General features: G+C 39.2%; 2 protein-coding genes across 2 annotated transcripts; both read right to left on the reverse strand.

The window, feature by feature from the left end:
- Positions 1-145: 145 nt before the first annotated feature.
- LOC4324768 (protein PSK SIMULATOR 1) lies at positions 146-7,895 on the reverse strand. Its single transcript, XM_015795678.3, has 12 exons — positions 7,021-7,895; positions 5,158-5,483; positions 4,906-4,998; positions 4,728-4,818; positions 4,262-4,355; positions 3,254-3,351; positions 3,013-3,082; positions 1,762-1,862; positions 1,407-1,523; positions 1,227-1,303; positions 1,096-1,140; positions 146-1,010 (listed from the first exon to the last, which is right to left on the reverse strand). The coding sequence occupies exons 1-12, from the start codon at positions 7,351-7,353 to the stop codon at positions 488-490; spliced, it is 1,968 nt and encodes a 655-aa protein (XP_015651164.1). The 5' UTR covers positions 7,354-7,895; the 3' UTR covers positions 146-487.
- An 8,142-nt stretch (positions 7,896-16,037) lies between these two features.
- On the reverse strand, positions 16,038-20,195 carry LOC4324769 (uncharacterized). Its single transcript, XM_015794959.3, has 5 exons — positions 19,618-20,195; positions 18,321-18,779; positions 17,815-18,192; positions 17,672-17,739; positions 16,038-16,503 (listed from the first exon to the last, which is right to left on the reverse strand). The coding sequence occupies exons 1-5, from the start codon at positions 20,026-20,028 to the stop codon at positions 16,290-16,292; spliced, it is 1,530 nt and encodes a 509-aa protein (XP_015650445.1). The 5' UTR covers positions 20,029-20,195; the 3' UTR covers positions 16,038-16,289.
- Positions 20,196-20,415: the final 220 nt, after the last annotated feature.

Genomic DNA, 20,415 nt, shown 5'->3' on the forward strand with positions numbered 1-20,415 from the left:
TTTAGTTTGTTGCATCATTAAATTTTGCAAGGTTAAAAATGTTAGCAAACTAAACATGCCTTAGTAGTTAATAAGCCCTAAAACACCAAATGCTGCGATGCTCGTCAATTGTTGCATTTGGGAAACACGTTGAGGCTTTTTGATATATCGATAACCCTTTCTCCTTTCCCCCCCTTCTTCAAAACTTGCATTTCTTGTACAAGAGCTAACAAACACAAAGAATTTCTTTTTACAATAGATCTCCCCCTTTCACTCGATCCTATCATACATAGCTAGCCATCAGAATATGATCATCTATCTCATCCCTTCCTGGTGATTCCCAAATGGCACCCAACGGCCAGTTCGTCTCGAGAACACAATGACACGCCTTTGGCTGCTTGCAGCCTTGCACATGCCAATTCCAGCAGACTTTTTGTTTCCTTCGGGCACCCAGTATTTTCAAGATCATATTTCGCAGCGCAACTTTCAGCTTTGGCACCAATTAATTCTAAGTCCTTACTGTACTTTTTAGATTATCGACTCTATCAATTAAGTCCATAGCTTTTGTCCTATCGATCTCAAAGTCGATGACAGGAAGCATCCTCCTGATTGATAGCAACTCTTTCATGTTGCCACTGCTTGGTGAGTGACTATTACTTTTGCTCAACCTGCTTTGCTTGCTATGTCTGGACTTAGTCTCGAACTCTTGGCTTTTGCTTATACCAGGGATGAATTTCCTGTACTTGACATCCCTTAGCATATCTTGATCTTCTTGGGTAAGAAGAGGTGATGAATTGCTGCTGGCTTTGTTTGGAGATAATGTGATTGTATGGCCCCTTTGTGTAGGCGATCGAACAGGAGATTTGATGGGAGACCGCTCGCCATTAGCGGATTTAGATCGACTAATAAGATGATGAAGCCATGCAACAAGCTCGAGGATATGTGTTTCGGTCTTTTCTTTGTCAGCATGGTACAGTGTCTCAATTCGGGTCAGGTCCATTTGTCCTGTTGGTTTGCAGTTCACTTCTGACCTGCATCAGATAATAAACATCATGCATCAAAACTCTTAGTTTTAGCCACTTTATATGTTGCAACTGGATGAAGTTGGATACCAACCCTGTATTTGCCCACTCTCCAACCCAACCAAAACCATGGTGAGCCCTGTATTATTTAAATTATCAGATTCAGGAACACACAAAACAAAGCTCATATATATGATTGAGTTCTATTAAGATAGCTTATAATACTTGGTGGTGTTATTTGCAATTGGGACAAGCCACCGCAAAGTCTTCTCCATTTCAGCCTTGATTTGAGCAGCAGTAACCTGCATCGATTTAGTACAAGATTAAATCAATTTCAGTTATATGTAATAGTCATAGCATGATGTTGACCTTAATAGAGCATATGTTGTGTGCTATTTTGCATACCTCTTCATTGACCACAAATGAATTCACCTTAGAACGCAAGGACGATTTTACAGTCGGTGGCAAACTTTGGTATAATGCATCTCTTGTGTTTGGAGGAATAGAACTAGATCGAGAAACCTGCCAATTAACGCCCTTATCAGACTACCAGAAAAGACTATCAAGTTGGATTGTTCGTAAGCAGCTAGATCAACACTGCACATGCGTGCGACATCAATTCAGGTCTTAAGTCCTGATACTTTCACAGAAGTGACATGAATACAATGCACGAGGGCTGTTAGCTGATAAAAAAACGACCAATAAGTTTCTCCACAGACAAAAAGAAACTAACAGGATGTCCAGTTGAGACTGAGCTTACAAGAGTATCGATCTGACTGATGATATTGGCGTAATGCAGTGCAAGGCCTGCTGGACCCAATCTATTACGTCGTTTGGTAGGTTCTTGTGATTCTTCATTGTCTATAAATTGAGAAAAAAATAGTTAATGATGAATTTATTCAACACGGTACAATAATATGTAGATCTTCCATTTTATTATATTTTCATTACCTAATTATAGAAAAGAGATTAAACAACGTCACACATATATACTAAATTGTCAATTGTCAGCCCCGTTGGCAGACAACACAACTGTAGCTAAAAGAGAAGTTGGATTTCCAATCAAGATATACCATGTCACTCACACTTCAGTGTATCAATGATGTCACATAGCATGTATATAAACTGCTAACCCATTGTGTATTCATGTGCATAAATTAGTTGGCTCACAATGAGACATTATTACTCTTAAAATATTTAAGATTGTGGTGGTGATGGTTGGTGACTTGGTTCTACTTTTACATCCCACCGCAGCGTGTGAGGCCTTTATCCTCACTTTGTTTCCTGATTTCTCACCCACCCAACTTATATGTATTATCAAAAACTCACATATACTCAGGAAAGTCACACAATGTGTCCTGATAAAAAACACAAACTCTGGTCGCAACACATCAGCACATAGCGATTAATAAGCAATTTCAATCACCAGCTTCTATCAAGTAAAAAATGGTAGACTAACATATGGGTTTTGTTCACATTGATTTATGGCCCATGTAATATTGATGATCAACAATGTTTCAGCAGGGTAAGATCTGTGCTTTCTTTCTCTGACAAATATACGAGGAATCAGGTAGGCATTTATGGTTCTGGACTGGGTTATATGAGAGAGGAATATAGCAAAAGTGATGACAACCAAGGCATTGCATTGTTGAAAACAGCTGCGTGAAGTAAATAGCTGATCAAATAATACAATACAGCCTAGGCGCCTAGCAAATTCCGATGACAGTTACTGAAAACCCAGACATGACTAAATGAGGTGACACTTGGGAGTACGATCTGAAGGACCTGATACTTATTGTAATATTAAAGGATGTATTATTGAATTAGGTAGCTCACACTTAATCTCAAGACTTAAATAAATAAGGAAATGGAAACAGACCATCAGCTCAATTTGTGTAAAAGGAAACAATTTCATGGAAAACTGTTAGCAGATCATATTGCTAAGGGAGGCATAGAAACAATAGATATGATGATAATTTTAATAGTAAATAGCAGTCATGAAGCCTAATACCTGAGCGCCCAAAGGCATTATGGATCTCCAAATGTAAGAAATGCACAATGTCTACGAGCTTTTCCATGACCTAGGAAAAATAAATGTTTTTTTTTCAAATTAGACGAACAGGATTGCACAAAACGAATTCTAGTTCAATTGGACAATCAATGAGTGGAACTTCACAATTGACAATGTGAGCATGCTTCCATATAGCTATATGTTGCTCATAGCAAGAACTATAATAAAACCAATGACCAACCTCTTCCAAATTCTTCGACCAGAGAGACTTTTTCTGCAAGCTTTTAACATGCTTGCGTTGGCTTTTCACTTCCTGCTTTAGTATGTTCAGGTTTTCACCTGTAAATGAAAATATAACATTAAGCATCTAATCAGATGAAGTAAACAAAATAGTGAAAAATGCTCTACTTGTGAATCAAGTGCTTTCAAAATCTAGTCAATGCTAAAAGTTAAGATAGCAGCGGTAAGGAGGAGGAGAAGTAGATTTGTGCTTCATTTTGAAACATAAAGATAAGTGAAATGGAAGTTGGAACTTCATAGGCTCATAGTCTAGGGGTTCTTCCTATTCACAGTTCATATTCTCCATTGGTGAACAGCTGCAGTGGACAGTCATAGTTTTAGAAGCAGTGGACTGTCAAAAGTACAACGTAGATGAATAACATAAGAAAGAAAACTAGACTTGCTATCATGCATTGAACTGTCTAAGCTAAGCGAAAGGGCATGTAGCCTAGTGGTTACAAGGCTCAAGTAGCAGCTCTAGGTCCTGGGTTTGACTCCCCACGGGAGCGAATTTCAGGCCTAGTTAAAAAAAGTCACTCGTTGGCCCCTCGTAAAAACATGTGTTAAGAATCGACCTATGGAGGGCAGGCCCTCGTGTAGGAGGCAGAGGCCTCAAAGCACGGGTTAAGGACCGATCCATAGGGGCGAGTCCGCGTGTGGGGGGCCAGGGTTTGTGGTTTTTCTTAGCCAGTTTGGTTGAAGCTTCTTCTTCTTAATGAAAAGGTGTGTGTGTGGGGGGGGGGGGGGGGCATTCCCCCAGTCAAGTTTTTTTTAACTGTCTAAGCTATAACAGCAATCTTGATGATGGAAATAGAATTTGATATTACATTCAATCTAGTGTTTCAGATGACCTGAAAAAGAACCAGAAGCAGCATCCACCTTTGAAGAAAACTGTTTTTCGGCCAACCGAGGAGTTTCACATACGGCTCTTACAGGTCATTCTTATATATTATCATGCAAACACACTAACCTCTTTGGTGTACACTTGAACCATCCTCTTCCTGCTGTTTGCGCTGATAATCTTGTTCAAATCTATCCAGTGCATGCATTTCATGGTATAGTTCCTGAAAAAAAAATTGAAATTTGTAATTTCAACAAGACATGCAAAAGAAGAAAACTGATAAATGCCAGCAGATTGATAGTAAGATGCAGTTAACAGTATATAATTCATAGTGACTAGCGGGTGAATATCAGTGTCATATATACTTCACTGCGCAAAACATTGAGACATAAGAAAAAATTGATTAGGAAATGCAGCAGGAAGAGTCTCAATAACTCTCTAGTCCATGATCAAAAAAATAACTCTCCAGTCCTCTTGTTAGAATAAGAAAAGATTCAGCCTTTGTCTCGCTATAGTATGGTAAATAAAAATTACAGACCTAGTGGATAAACAGCATTACAAGGCAATGTTGACAAGACAGATAATCATTACTTACAGCTGTGCACTGAACACAAGTCACCAATTGTTGCATCACTGATTCTGCCTCTTCTTTCAAGTGATGCTGAGGTGTCCGTTCTGATGCAAACCTGAAATATTTTGATGCAGCAAAGCACTAACTTAATACTCCCTATATCATTGCTTTATAAAACATAGGGGTGAAAAACGAATCAAACTTGTCAAAGTAGCGATCCAAGTTATGCCACTGAGGATCCTTGCAGCGGTTTCCAAAGCGAACAACTTCTGTAGAAAACACTTTCAACTCTTCCCTGTCAGAAATAACCAAAACTTCAATAGAAGAAAATAGTACATCTTTAAGCACAATACGATATTGTTGATATACCATCATGTATACATATTTCTAGCAAATGAATAGAATGTGCAGTCACATGTTTATAATTTGCAGAAGCAGTGAGATCAATGCTAACCTTTTGTCAGCAGCATATATCTTTAGTAATTCATCCATATCTTTCGATATAAGATTCTGAACACCTTCTGAATGAAGAACTACTTCTTTTAAATGCTTTATGCTCTCTTTTGAAAGAGCCCGCATCAAATTGCAACCTTTGACTATTGTATTGGCAACCTCAAATGCTAAAATAGATATTTTGTTGCCCTTTGTTGTAGTTCCTGATCCAAATCCACTATTTATATTCAAATTTGCCATGCTACTACCAAGTGTGTCTAGCACTTCCACTGCTTTCCCAAGCCCAACAGTACTAGCCCTCCCCAAAATTGAGCTTACTTCTGAAACCTGTTTCAACATGGCAAGCAAACATTAAAAATGACCTATGTTCTCACAGAAACAACATTCTGAAATATTGCAAACATCGATAAACACTGTGGAGCTGAAGAAATCGCTTCAGCCTTTAGCAACGATACAAAATCATACAGAACTAAAGATTTTACATCACTTTTAGGTGTCGCCCAGCAATTTGTCTCATGGATTAGAACCGCTCATATCAAAATTTAATCATGGATTAGAGTCGCTCAGATCAAAATTTATGGAGTGATTGAATGTGTGATGAGAGCAAACGGTTGAGGATATTAGTTATTGATGTAATGCCCAAGATAAAGAATCTCCATAAAGAATCTCCAAACTTCTAGTTTTCCTTTTGTGGTAGGTTAGGTGCATCAGTTAACAGCCATTGGAGTACTGAATCATTTGCAGCACATGGGCAGTTATAAACAGTAATAAGTGCATATTTAGATTAACCTAGAGTCCCTAGCAATCAATAAAAAATACTTTCCTCTGTAAAAATGACTAAACAATGTAAATAATCACACCAAGCTTGCGCATGATCATCGATAGAAGAAAAACGCAAAACAGGCAGCATTAAAAATTGTGTTGGAGGTTTATGAACTTGCAAGGTGGATGCAATCTAGTACGTGAACTTACAAAGCGATTCTGGTGCATGAACTTGTCTAGTGTATGCGAACCAAGGCCAAAACGATTCACTATGGCTATTCTTACTAAGTTGAATGCTGATTAGGATGCCTCATAGGCACGCACTTGAGAAAAAACGCCATGTAGACATGCATGTGCTCTCAAATATAAAATAAGCATGCTACTTGTAAAATGAAAGACATATTAAAAAAAGAGGAAGGGTGTAGGGGATATAAACAAAGGGACGAATAAAATAGAAACCAAATAAGAGGTTATTTTGCGAATATTGTTGCACGTCCTTCTCACAAGTGTGTGACATCCGAATCAGCGTCCAACTTAGCAAAATTAGCCACAATGTGGCATTTGGCCTTGGTCCTCACACACATACAAGTTTGTGCGCCAAAATGAGTGTTTCGCAAATTTATGTACTAGATTGCACCCACCTGTCAAGTTCGTCTAATTAAAGGCTCAAAGGTCAATGCAGCATCAGATTTCACCGACGGATGTAAAGCATTCCCTCAATTAGAAATGCTTCATAAAGGAAAGTCATTCACTGACAAATATTAAGTTCACTAAAATAAAGAGTACTGGGTATTAATATGCCATTCAGCAATAGGAACCACATCCCTTGTTGTCAATCATTCAAAGTGAAGCAGCAAACTTAGGATCTCCACAAGGATGCTAGTCAAGGGTATCCTTAAACATTAGTAAGGTCTTAGACTCTTAGTGCACCGTGCTGGCTCGGCAGCAGCAAACAAGAAGGCAATGCATTGATATATAAACAGAACTGAAAACAGCATATCATTTTTCGAACAAATGAAATGGCATATGATGATTTTAAGCCGCATTGCGCCCAAATTCAACGGGAAGAAGGGAGTACGAAGAGCACGAGCAGACCACTTGCCTTGGCGGCGCTGGCTTTCGCCACACCCATCCCGGATTTCTGCGACGGCAACCGTGCCAAGTTCGGCACGCCATCCCATGGCAACTCCCTGGCATCAATGGGCGCTCTAGAAGCCGGGGCTTCCTGGACCGATGCAGGCTGCTGCCGTTGCTGCTGCTGCTGCTCCTGGATCCTCTTGGCAGCAGCCTCCCTCGCAACCGTCTTCCTCTCCTCCTTCCCCACGCCAACGCCAGCGCCGCCACGCTCATGGCCACGGACCACCCGGTCGGGACCGAGCGTGGTGTCGCTGGGCGACTTGTCCACCGCCGATCCCTTCGAGCAAAGGCCCCCCATTCCTCCCGCCCCCTCCTCGCGAAACCCAAACCCTAATCCCCCAAACCTCACCCCAGTAGCTCTCAAGTCTCACCTCACACTCACATGCACCCGAACACCCCAACCAGCTCCGATCTCCTCGCCGCCGCCGCCGCCTCCCAGTCCCATCCCACCAATCCAATCCACCATCAACCGAATCAGCCGGAAAAACAAACGGCCCCGCGCCGCAAGCGCGATCCCCCCCAGCGAGCCTTTCCCGCGCGAATCGGGAAACACGAGGGGGGATATGCCCACCGGGAATCAGTCGCGGGCGGCGAATCGGGGGAATCCCCGTCCTCGCGAGGAGGCAGATTTGGGGAGGACGCCGCGGCGGGGTGGGTGGAGCGGAAACGGAACGGGGAGTAGTAGCAGCAGCAGCAGCGCGGCGCCTGCCTCTGCCTCTGCCTACCGCCACTCCACCGAGCTGAGCTGCAGCGCAGGAACAGCAGGAGGCGGGCAGGGGAGCAGGGAGCTGAGCAGCCTGAGCTGAGGTCGCACGCGCGATGGGGCGAACGGCAACGCGCAAGCGCACGCACGGCGGGGGCGGCGCGGGATAACACGCGCGTGTCGCCGTCAAAGCGTGTGTACGCAGTTAAGAGGTTAACAATGGTTAGGACTTAGGAGTAGTAGTTAGTGTAGTCATGTGCCATTTTATTTATTATGGGCCACTATCAGATCTTTTTTTAGTGCATTCAATACTACCTTAATTTAGATATTCTACTATAAGAATTTTCATAAATACTACTGGTAGTAAAGAACTTCTTCCGGTTTTATAATTCTAATTTTTAATGTTTTAGATAAGGTTGAGGTCATACTTTTTTAACATTAACTATTGATAACTTTAAAATTATTTAATTTATTAAAAAGCTAAAAAAATACACGTGGATTTATCTTGTAAAGTACTGTAATAAATTTAAAATGTATTTATTTATTATATAGACTATAAAAAAATATAGCCAAATATATATTTAAAGATTGTGTTATTATCTAAAACTTAAAGGATTACTCCCTCCGTCCCATAATATAAGGGATTTTGGTGGTATTTGACACATCATAGTCTTGTGAATCTAGGACCCTGTTTAGATGGGACTAAAACTTTTAAGTCCCTATCACATCGGATGTTTATACACTAATTATAAATATTAAATGTAGACTATTAATAAAACTCATCCATAATCTTGGACTAATTCGCGAGACGAATCTATTGAGCCTAATTAATCCATAATTAGCCTATGTGATGCTACAGTAAACATTCTCTAATCATGGATTAATTAGGCTTAAAAAATTTATCTCGTGAATTAGCTTTCATTTATGTAATTAGTTTTGTAAGTAGTCTATATTTAATACTCTAAATTAGTGTCTAAATACAGAGACTAAAGTTAAGTACCTAGATCCAAACACCACCTAGATATGCTCTCTGTCTAGATTCGTAGTACTAGCATATGTCACATCCCACCAAAATCTCTTATACTGGAAGAAGAGAGTAAGAAACTATATAGAGAGTAAATGCACAAGCATCGTTTTAAGTATTTCTGAAAATAGATACAAATCCGTTTTCTTTTTTTAAGTACAAGTGAGAGCTATAAACGAAAATGCATTAGTGAGAATTAACTTTAAAAAATGCTCGAGAACAACTAAGATGTACATAGCCTTTATTTATGAATACCGGGATTTTAACCCTAGCATATAGAGCCATGTGTTCACGATTCCATTGCCACAGCCATTATTAATTGGAGTAGCTCTCTCGGTCCCTTGCGTAGAGGAAATTGTGCTTTTTTTTTTTTTTACATATTGGTCTTCTGGTCGAATTTGACTGAAACGTGTACCTTTAAACGGTCTATATGGTCTAAAATTGTTTACGGTATTCAAATAGTAATGGCATATGAATTTCCAATTAGCATATGCAGACTTGATTAGATTGTCCAATTGATTTGTTTGACTAGCTAACCTTCGTCTTAATATATACTGCCTACGACCATACACATAAAAAAAATTCGAGCATCAATACAGCGTGACCGTGTGACTTTGAAAGCATGTTTGCAATTTAAGATTCCTCAACTACTTAGTATCTTATTTTGTCTGGTTCTATTATTCTTATCATTTTTATAAGCTTAAAATTAAATAGTTCAAACTTAAACTATCAACGACTTTTATAGTATTTATTTTGAAGATAAAATTAAATATTTATAAGTATTTTGTAAGTATTTTGATAAAATTAAGTATTTATAAGTATTTTGATAAAATTAAATATTTATTTGTGTTTTTACATATTATATTAGAAAATTATAGTCAAAATATGTTTTGAAGGCTGTGTCATCGTTTAAAAGTTATTGTATCCAAGGAGTACATAACAGTATAGTGAAGATACTTAATGCATGGGTTGTTGAAGTGGTACCCCAATGTAATGACCCAAAGCATTTAACTATCGGAGCAAATAAAGAACACCTAAGCAATTAGGGCTAGATGGGCCTGGTCAAAACCTAAAACCAAAATGGGATTTGTGTGGAAGAAAAGCAAGTTATGGATCATGGCCAGACAAATCAGTCTGATGGTGATTATCCATGGCCTAGCTAAATCCAGGCAAGCTTAGCTATCCATGGTTCCTAGTCAACATAAATATCTACTCTTTTTGCTGTCTTTTTCTTGTACCAGGTCAGCCTTCCCAGCCATTTCCTTAATTTGTCCCTGTAGGAAAAGGAACATAACTAGTGAAAGAACCTTGGTTGTTTATATCTGGTTATCCATCGTGCCACTTGACAGCAAGTGGATGCACTTGTCACATTTAGCTTCTCTGTCGAACACGGTAAACATGGCTAAGTTTTTAGTCGTTGCTACACTAATCCGGCCACAAAGATGATTGTTTTCTATGTCGTTATCCGACATGTCTTAGCAGATCAATAGTAGGAAAGATCGGTAAAGTTAGTAGTCATTATTCCGCGTTGAACTAACCTATTATAGCAAAAACCTTGATCACTAAATTAAAAAATGCAACTTACACAAAGTGAGGGAGGTAAAGAAGAACAAGAAAAGAAGGAGAGATCACAGGTCACCTGTTGCATACCGAAAATTTCCGGCTTAAGATCACGAGGCAGATTCTGCTTAGTCTTAAAGAAGATTGACCTTTTGAAGACAAGCAGGTGAAATTACAGTGATCTGAACACACTCACTTGGTCAGTGATTCCAAACGTTAGCTTCAAGCCTTCCCCTTTGCCCCTGCAAAGAGAGTGACGGACATGACTGAAGTGAGCAACAAAGTCCCAAATTGTAGCTTTCTTTCCGCCAAAGTGCCAATGGCCTCAGAGGCTCATCAGTTCGGTGAAAAGCAGATATCTTCAGTAGTAGTAACTCTTTCTACGCGACAACTTGTTACTTCCTCCGTTTTACAATATAAGTCATTCTAGCATTTTCTACATTCATATTGATGCTCTAGATCATCAATATGAATGTAGAAAATGCTAGAATGACATCAATATGAATGTAGAAAATGCTAGAATGACTTACATTGTATATGTCTAGATTTATTAGTATCAATATGAATGTAGAAAATGCTAGAATGACTTACATTGTAAAACGGAGGGAGTAGTATTTTTTATTTGCAAACAAGGTTGGAAAGTATTCAGGTCAAATCCTTGTTCCTGTTAGGATTGTAGTGGATTTGCAGTAATTATCCAATTTATGAATAATTTCGTTGCGTTGTTAGTTGATTGGCTGGCAGTGTCAGGCAAGATCAGTTTAACATAAGCATCACAGCAGAACACTGAGCAGCATGTAATTTCTGACCATCAAAACAAGCAATACGTTCAGTAACTGAGAAGCTGTAGTTACGAAACCAAAAAAACAAACTAGAAATTAGAAGCTGGTTTTCTAGGTTCTTGGCTAGCTACCAACCAACTGTTTCTATATAACAAGCCCTATGTACCATGAACAGAATTCATTGAGCAAAACCTTTCTTGGCTCATTTGAAACCCAAGAATTCTCGCCGTAGTAAATGTTTAGTTCCTGCAGAAAACGGGGAAAAGTCTGCCCCATTCCAAACAAGAACTTGGCTGTCACAAGAGCGACACCTTGAGCTTCTGCCAAGCTCAAGGAATATGTTGCCAGAAGATGTTTCCCACATGGAGTTAAAGTATAGCAATAGCTCCAAATTTGATCTCTTCAAAATCCACCACAGCTAGGATACTGATTGCAACTGGCTGCCAAATTCAGAGCACAATTTTTTTCGTTAGAACGGCCAAACCTTTGAACCGGTCCTCCCTCTCCTAGCCTCTGCCTTTGAACCGGTCCGGATCCCCCCAAATCATGCGGTTTCTTTCTCCCCCGGAGCAAGGATGACGATCAGACAGCGATGGCGGCGACGACGACGGCGCCATGTGCAGCGCGCAGCGCATCGCGTCGCGTCGCGTGGCATATCGCATTATTGTTTCTGTGGACGCAGACCAAGTCCAAAACGATCGAGCAGGGTGTCGGGTTGGTTTCTTGGTTCGGTGTGCAGACTATTGACAGGTTCGAGATCACTGACGACCAGAACGTACGCGGCGCATGTGTGGTATCCGCAAACGGAATTGTTAGAAAATTTTCACAAGTTTTTTTTCCCTTAAAACTTTTAAATTTATGATCATTGGATCATCTTGAGATTTATGTATGAAGAGAAAAAAATTGCTAGAACAAAATTTTTACACATGTTACCGTAAAATCCCAGTACTAACCAAACAAACCATAGATGAATATACGTTTTATATAATTTATATCATAATTATAGTACAGAGTATAGTTAGAGTGCATTTATAGTGTAGTTTTATTTTAATTATACTATAATTACATATATATATATATATATATATATATATATATATATATATATATATATATATATATATATATATATATATATATATATATATATATATATATATATATATATATATATATATATATATATATATATATATATATATATATATATATATATATAAGTTTTTCACTCATAGAACCTTAAAACTTACTGTAGTTTTCTAGATATTTCCATTGGCAAATACGTGCGACGGTGAAGACCGAAGATATGCGAGGGATCGGCAGCGCATCACCTCGCCGGTGTTCTGGCGGTTGGGTGGAATGGAGATCGCCGGCGAGATGCTGACACGGCGGCGAAGGATGCTCTACCGTGTAGTAGCATCACCGGTGTTGCCAATACCAAGTGAAGGGGTCATGGATGTGCTGGGATATGATATGGTTTTACGTGTAAAACACTAGCAGAAAAAAGAAAAAAGCCCGAAAACATGATTACCACTATAATGAATAATTACAAGGAATACAAATATGATGTAGAAGGGTTATATAGGTTGTAATAATATCATATTATTTGTATTTACGTGGATGAAATAGAAAATGAGAGGGAAGAAAATTAAGCACACGAATTATAATAAACTATATGAGAGAGGTGGACCAGATATTAATAATGTAGTATATATTTATTATTAACTATCATATGAGTGGGATATTAGGTTGGTCGTAGACGATATGTCAATTATTTCTATATTATTAAACTTGTTTTTAGAAGCACATCAGAACTACGGTAAAACGTCTTAGATCTACCCGTCCAAATCAACGTACAAATTTGGTCATTTACCCCTCTTAACTATTAGTACTCTGAAGAGTCCACGTATGTGCTTAATCTAAAGCCTACCGGTCCTCATTTCACCGTTACTACAAAATCGTCGTTGTATCACCATTGTTATAAAAAGGGATCACATAAACCGATGTCTTATACTCCCTCCGTACTCGTAAAGAAAGTCATTTTGGACAGTGACATGATCTCCAAAATACAACTTTGACTTCTTGTTTCTATAAAAATATTTATTAAAAAATGATATATGTATACTTTTATGAATGTATTTTTCAAGACAAATCTATTTATATAATTTTTATATTTTTCAAACTCAACAATTTGAGAGTTATTCATGATTTATATTTCTAAAGTTTGACTTAAACATTGTCCTAAACGACTTCCTTTACGAATATGGAAGGAGTATATAGTGGTGGTTAAAATAAACTTATGTAGTAATTACTACATACTCACTCCGTCCCAAAATATAAGCAATTTTGGTCTCCGACACGGTCTCCGAGATGCTATCTATAAAAGTAAGTTGTTTTAAATAAAAATAGTTGCATATTATGATAGTTTGTTTAATGATAAATCTAGTAACATCAATTTTATATGATTGATATTTATTATTATTAATAGTTAAAATTAAAAAATGTTTGACTTGTCATTATAGTAAAAATGCTTATATTTTGGGACGGAAGGAGTATGTTCTATATTAAAAAAAGGTATATTAAATACATAGCTAACCGTTGTTATATTTTAAGATGAAAATAGTCACTTCGAACTAAACTCCCCAATCAAGGAAGCATGATAGAAAAGCGTGCCTAATGAAGCAATATATATAATTTATAGCAGTAGTATAGCAGGGACATATGGATCCATTTGTCTTGTATCGCCTCCATAGAATTCTAACTCCAGACTCCATTGATCTGGTCGCAGGGAAGCACACTCAACCAGGAGCGTCATGCAGAAGAGACACGCCATTCACTGTCCATGCACGGACGTAGAAAATTCATAATTTCTTCTCCATCAGCCACTTGGTTTGCAATAGGGAGAAAAAACTGCCGTGGCAATAAAGGAAATGTTAGCTGTCTCATTTTCATCTTTTTTTTTTTTGACATAGTATTCTCTGCACATTTGTATGGCTAGATGTTATTCCAAGTAAATCTAAAAAACCGTCGTGTGGAATGAGGGAATTTTGTTGGATTTAGCAGTGGAGCCAAATCAACCAATGCTGACGATGAGCATTTATTTTGTCGCTGGTTAATCATCGCTACGGGCATTCATTTTCTTTAGATCATTCTCCCAGAAGAAAGCAAACGCTAAATGCCAAGAGAATTCAATTCTATATGATAAAAGGGCAAAAGTATTGAAAGAAGAAAGAGGGCGGAAGAAATATAAAAGGGGTATGAAATGTAGAAAACTACGCATGATACTATACATAGTACTCTAAATGCAGCCTCTAACTAGGATAGACTCCGCTGATACTGAATGTCCACCCCTTAAATCCAAGATTCCACACCAAGTAGGAAAGAAGGAAATAATTTTAGGAATTGAAGAATAACAGGGGATCATACAGCCTTTAACTTGTCCCAAAAAACAAGCCCAACGATAAGATCACTCTACTGCCTAACCTCCTACCGTAACTGTTCATAGGAATTTCAGCGATTGACAGTGGCAACATTGTGGCGGATCCTGAAGCAGGCGCCTAACAGCGGGATCCACCGCTGGTTGGAATTTTTTTTAAGGAATTACTAGCTGAATGTCGGTATGTTACAACTGAATTTTAGAAAAAAAAACTTATTATACACATTTTAAATACACAAACAAATTAGCCACTTTTTTTTCTCTAATCATCTAGTTGTTTTTTTGGAGATTATGGATACCCCATACCCGCATGGCATGTATATCCGACTGGGTATATGGGTACTATATGTAGATAGAATATCTTTAAGGGATTCGGGTTAAATTCCTAACTTGTGTATCAAGGAAATACCCGGGATCCTAGTCGTTTACGATTGTATTTAAAATTTACTTGCCTATTCCGTTAAGAATATAATACGGACTCCTCCCTCTATATAAGGAGGGGTCTGGGTGCCTCTTAGGATATAACTTTTCTCCCAGATCATACGATCAATAACATACTCGGCGGATCAATCCCCGGACAGAAGTATGGTATTACTTCTCATAGAGAGGGCCTGAACTTGTATAAAATTCCTTGTTTCTTAACCCATTCACTTTTCCAGCTTGATAGCCACCCTCTTTTCGTATTGCCGAAATCTTGTTTCGACATTTTTGCTACCAAATTCACATGAGAATTTAGAAGATGAGATACACATGCTACACCCTAACAAGTAGCCCACCTATTAGGGAATGGGTGGTGGTGGATGGCAGATTCACCACTCACCATTATCATTGAAATCTTTTAAAATGGTATAGACATAAAAACTAATCCATACAAAAATAATATTTTTTTTTGTGTTGCATAGGAGCCATATATATATTTTTTGCTTTAGATATACTTAATTACTACCATGAACAATAGCAAGAAGTTACTATATCTTAAGAGAGAGGTAGCAATGATTTACTTGAATTTCGTTTGGATGTGAAAGTACTGTTTGTCCTTTTAATTCAAAATTTAAGCTGTCCATATTTGTTGTATCTGACACTGACTGGAAAATAGTTACTTTCGTGCTTTGAGAGGGACGGTCGTTCGGTCCTCTGAAAATAAAAATGCTTCTGTAGAAAAAGCATTGTTCAACAAAGTCGGAAAACTTAAATGCTCCGTTATGAATAAATGATGGTGAGTAGGGCCAGAGGTATGGTACAGTTGCCATGTATTTTCACCGGCCATAATTTACAGATGAAGAAATAAACAACAAGAACTTTCCTGTGGCAGGAATTCAGGACCACCATACGTCCCTACAACTGTCCTCGCCTCCTCGGCATTCAAGAGGAGCAACCAGTGGCAAAATCATGAAATAGACAAGAAAAGGAAGCAACATCACAACTGCACCACATTGGCACTCATGAAGCTACCACCAACACAACAGAAGCAGCCAAATAATCATTTACAGGGACGCCTTTTATTGACGACGAAGAAGAGTGAACATTTACATGGACGAGTTTGATACTACTATTGTACAGCATTGGCTAGCGCTATACAGAAACCTATATTTCAATAAATCTTCAGCATTTACAGGGTCGTCAGTTCAAGGCTATCTGAGACGCAGATGTGACGATGGACCATTCAGAATTTGTAATACTGGAACATATGGTGGCCAGGAATTGGCTATTTCATATGGGATGTTGGCCCCTAAGCTGAGAGGAAGGAAGACATTGCTCTTCTGAAATCCAGAGAGTTCAGAGCAGATCCTGGTAAAGGGTTACCTTCGGGAACCCACAAACCACCTCTGTGGGGAAGCATAATCTGTTTGTTGGTACTCTTATCACCACCACTTGACTCCGCAGAAGGATCTTCTTTCTTTTTCTTTACAAATTCAAAGAACTCCGCAACTTGTCGGGCATATCTTCATGGACAAGATGGAAATATCAGACACAGAAAATTTGAACTCAAGGGCACCACAGGATGTTCAGCTGAAGCTATAGAAAAGATCCAAAAGTATGTAGCATTCTCTAAAGAAAATGGGCATCGCAAAAATGCGGGAATGAATAGCATAAATACATAAACTCCATCATAAGGTTCGGCAGAAAAATAATACTACAACAGATGAAACAGAGCGTATTGGATACCAAATCAGGCCGGGAAATGCATGGATACCAAAACTAGGGCCACATAAAGTCAAGGAACAATAGTCACATACTAAATTAGAGATATAGCAACAGCACATAAACGTTTGTTGATTTTGCAAAATATTTTCTGTTTTAAGTACCAAAGCTGAACCAAACTCTCCCCTAAAAGATATCCAAAAAATGAACCCATGGGCATACTGAATTATCTCATCAAGCTACCGCAATTAGCATCAGTTCCAATGTTCTTACAATAAATTGGTCAGGTTGTAGTGCTATAGTGGAAAGAGACCTTAGGAGCAGTTTAATAACATTTTAAGTACAAGACTCTTCATATAAATGAACTATAATGAAAAGTGCAAAAACAAAATAATTGAGTTCCTAATATGTCATAAACCATGTCATATACGGATATGTTGCTAGCAGTTGAGTTGGTACTAAACATTCGATGTAAGGAATTTAAGCAAGAAGTGTCATGCAACTAAACTAGCAGAAAGAAACTTCATACCAAGTACTACAAAATACATGTATGCCATACACAAAGGAAGAATGATGCATGAGCTATAGGATAATAGTTGTACTCTGATCCCTCTTAACTTGAAGCCACATACAAGAAAAGCATTTCTTTTTTGTGCTCCTATAGTCTTTCTAGCATTTCAACAGTTGTAAAGTTGAACTTTGAAATCTTGACCACTATGAATAAAGATCAAGGTAGACCTACCGTGTGACTAGAACGCAGCCACTATACGAACAGGGTTGAGTTCAATTTTGGAATAAATATAATGTTTGTGTTTGTTAAGAAGAATGAACTAGTAAATAAATACAGGCTAGCACTAGATGTTCTTAGATGTTCTTTTCTTATGAAATAAATACAGGCTAGCACTAGAAGAAAATAATATAAGGTTGACAATTGTCCTATGGACAAAATAAAGGTTTTGCAAAACTTACTGTCGTTTGGCTTCAATATCCTTGTTAAAATCAATGTCATGTTCGCAGTCGAGGACCAGAGCAGGAACCTGATTGAGAAGAAATTTCGTTCATTTAACCAAACAAACCTTACTAATTTCTTTTGAAACTAAGGAGAACATTACCTTCTGGATACTAGAATGCATATGATCTCCTTCTAAGTAGAATACTCGTTCTCTTATATCCGGAGGCAAAGAGCCCTCCATATGGACTGGAACTTGACTGACCGATAATACACCAGGACCTTGTCCTTTGGAAGGAAGCAGCCAGCTCTCATGTTTCTCATGCAAACCTCGAAGGTAATCAAGAGTAACACCACCCTCTTCAGATCTTTTCCGAACCATCATTCTTTTGTGGCAAGTGTCGGGACTAGCTCTTAGATAAATAAAACCATCTGGAATAAGTCCTGGGAGTGATGACACCACTGGGTCAAACCAGGAGTCATAGATGCTGATCTCCATCTCGTTCATCCAGTTGGCTTCATGGACAGCACGAACAAAAACCTTCAAAAATTTAACTTTGAAAATTTTAACTAGGAGAAGAAAATAACAATGGGAAATATAAAGACTGCAATCGTATCAAAGCTCTAGATTCACAATCCAAGCGGACTTTGACGGAAAGATTTACCTACCATTCTATCACTGAAAACACTTCTTTCCATCAACCTGAGAGGCTTTATGCCACTTGAAGATTCCTTCTCTTGCATGACCCTTGTAACAAACACATAATTCTGGAAAGTGTATGCATACCTCTGTGGCTCAGCATAGAAAGCATCAAGTATGTTGAAGTGATCAGGGCCAACATCTTGCCATTTAGCAATAGGTTCAGGCACTATCTCTACAAGGTCACGTAATTCGATGGTCTCATTGGCAATTCTTTGAAGGAATGTAGTTTTTCCGACACTGATGTTCCCTTCCACACAAAAGGTCAGCCTCTTATTTTTGGAAACATTTGGTGAGTCAGTTCCTTTCAGCTCTTCATCAACACTTTCTTTAATGAACAAAGTTATACTCTCAGCATGATTCTTGTGTATGATGCCAACAGAACTTTGCAAGAACTCAACCATTTTCTCATTGGACTTGCCAAAGAACTGCAAAAACTCATGAAGTGTCAGTGTCAGGTATGCGGAAATTAGGATAAATAAAGAGGGAAAAAGACATCTAATATTCGTGCAGTAAGGTCGCCACAATGAAATAAATATCACAAATCAGGCCTGGAGGAGAACCCACAATTGTACTCTGTTCTTTTCCTGACACTAAGGTTTTTCTTTTCAGGATCTTAGTTGTGTTACAACAAGAAAATTAACTTTCACCCAAAACAGTTTCAACACAAAATTTGACATATATGTTGAACACGGGCATCAATTTCACCAATTCTTCTGTCATCTCTCCTAGCGAGCACAAGAATGCAAGATCTCCTATGATGCAGAATTGGACATCAGCATGGATCAATAATTCACCAATGACCACGAAACACACAGTTGCTTGCAAGCGCAACACAACACCTACAGTATCCTTATGTGTCAGTCGACTCACTTACATACAGGTATGTGAGTGTAGGCAAAGGCATGCAAAGTACTTGACTTAAGTGACTACAACTAAGCATATATATTTCTCACATGTTTAATAAACAACAACAAAACAGATATAGTACTACTCCCTCCAGGTTGATAATATTTATTGTTTTGAACAAGAATGATGTTATGATTTTGGATATGAATCATTTCTAAAATATTTGTCAGACCATATGCACAGATTAGTTTTAAAAAGTACTCTAATCAAAGTATATATTTGTTGATACTATATATATTATAGTAGAAAATAAAGGTTATGATTGTTTCCTAGAGACCGTGCTCTTGTTGAAAACGATAAGTATTATCGATCTGAAGGAGTACAAGCTAATATTTCACAGTTCACACACACACACACCTTATCCCTGTACAGCTGCTTGAGCTGTGCCACGCCATCGAATCCCTTGTCCACGAGCTTCCTCAGGTTGCGCGGCCCGACTCCAGGAATCGCGAGCAGCTCGCCGCTCCCCATCGCCGCATCGCCCCGACTTCTCTGCCTCCTATCCACCACCGGACGGCTCCCACCTCCCCCGGCGACGCTCTGCTCGCCATCCTCCTCGGCATCATCATCCCCGCACCTCTTCGCCGCATCGGCGGAGCAGGAGAGCCCCCTCCTCGAGCGCAGCAGCCGCCACGGGGAGAGGCGGAGGCGGAGGCGGCTAGGGTTTGGTGGGCCCGAACGCGCGGCGAGAAGCGGGCCCGCCTGGGTGGTGAGCAGCGGCGGGGCGCCGAGGAAGGAGGCGGCGGCGCGGGGTACGAGCCTGTGCATCGCTGCCCGCGGCGTCGGCTGCAGGGCTCATCAATCGCGCCTCCAGCACCCCCAGTAGGCCGCCGGCCAACGTGGCTGCGGCGGCGGCGGAATTGCGGCTGCGGTGGTTGGAGGGGTTCAGGGTTTTGCTGGCGCTATCACCTCGCTGACTTCACTGAGGTTGCCGCGAAAAGTGAGGAGAAGGAAGGGGAGGAAGGGGAAGCGGTGCACGAGCGGTCCACGGGATTTTTTTTTTAGTAAATTACAGATTGGACCATGTATTTTTTGACCGTAGTTTCACATTGAACTGGTTCAACATTTTCATTTAACACCAGATCTTTTTACCCAAAATTACAATTTGGACTAGTGGCCCACCTATCAATGACGATTGAGGATGAAAAGAGAAAA

The sequence above is a fragment of the Oryza sativa genome, chromosome 1, assembly GCF_034140825.1.
Source record: "Oryza sativa Japonica Group chromosome 1, ASM3414082v1".
In the NCBI taxonomy this organism is placed as follows: domain Eukaryota; kingdom Viridiplantae; phylum Streptophyta; class Magnoliopsida; order Poales; family Poaceae; genus Oryza; species Oryza sativa.

Excerpts from the sequence above, each read along its gene's own strand:
- LOC4324768 (XM_015795678.3), bottom strand. The coding sequence starts at position 7,353 with ATGGGGGGCCTTTGCTCGAAGGGATCGGCGGTGGACAAGTCGCCCAGC. Across the intron at positions 1,863-3,012 it reads TAATGCCTTTGGGCGCTCAG|ACAATGAAGAATCACAAGAA; the intron begins GTATTAGGCTTC and ends CTCAATTTATAG. Across the intron at positions 1,011-1,095 it reads GGAGAGTGGGCAAATACAGG|GTCAGAAGTGAACTGCAAAC; the intron begins GTTGGTATCCAA and ends TATCTGATGCAG.
- LOC4324769 (XM_015794959.3), bottom strand. The coding sequence starts at position 20,028 with ATGCACAGGCTCGTACCCCGCGCCGCCGCCTCCTTCCTCGGCGCCCCG. Across the intron at positions 18,193-18,320 it reads GTGTTTTCAGTGATAGAATG|GTTTTTGTTCGTGCTGTCCA; the intron begins GTAGGTAAATCT and ends AAATTTTTGAAG. Across the intron at positions 17,740-17,814 it reads TGCATTCTAGTATCCAGAAG|GTTCCTGCTCTGGTCCTCGA; the intron begins GTAATGTTCTCC and ends CTTCTCAATCAG.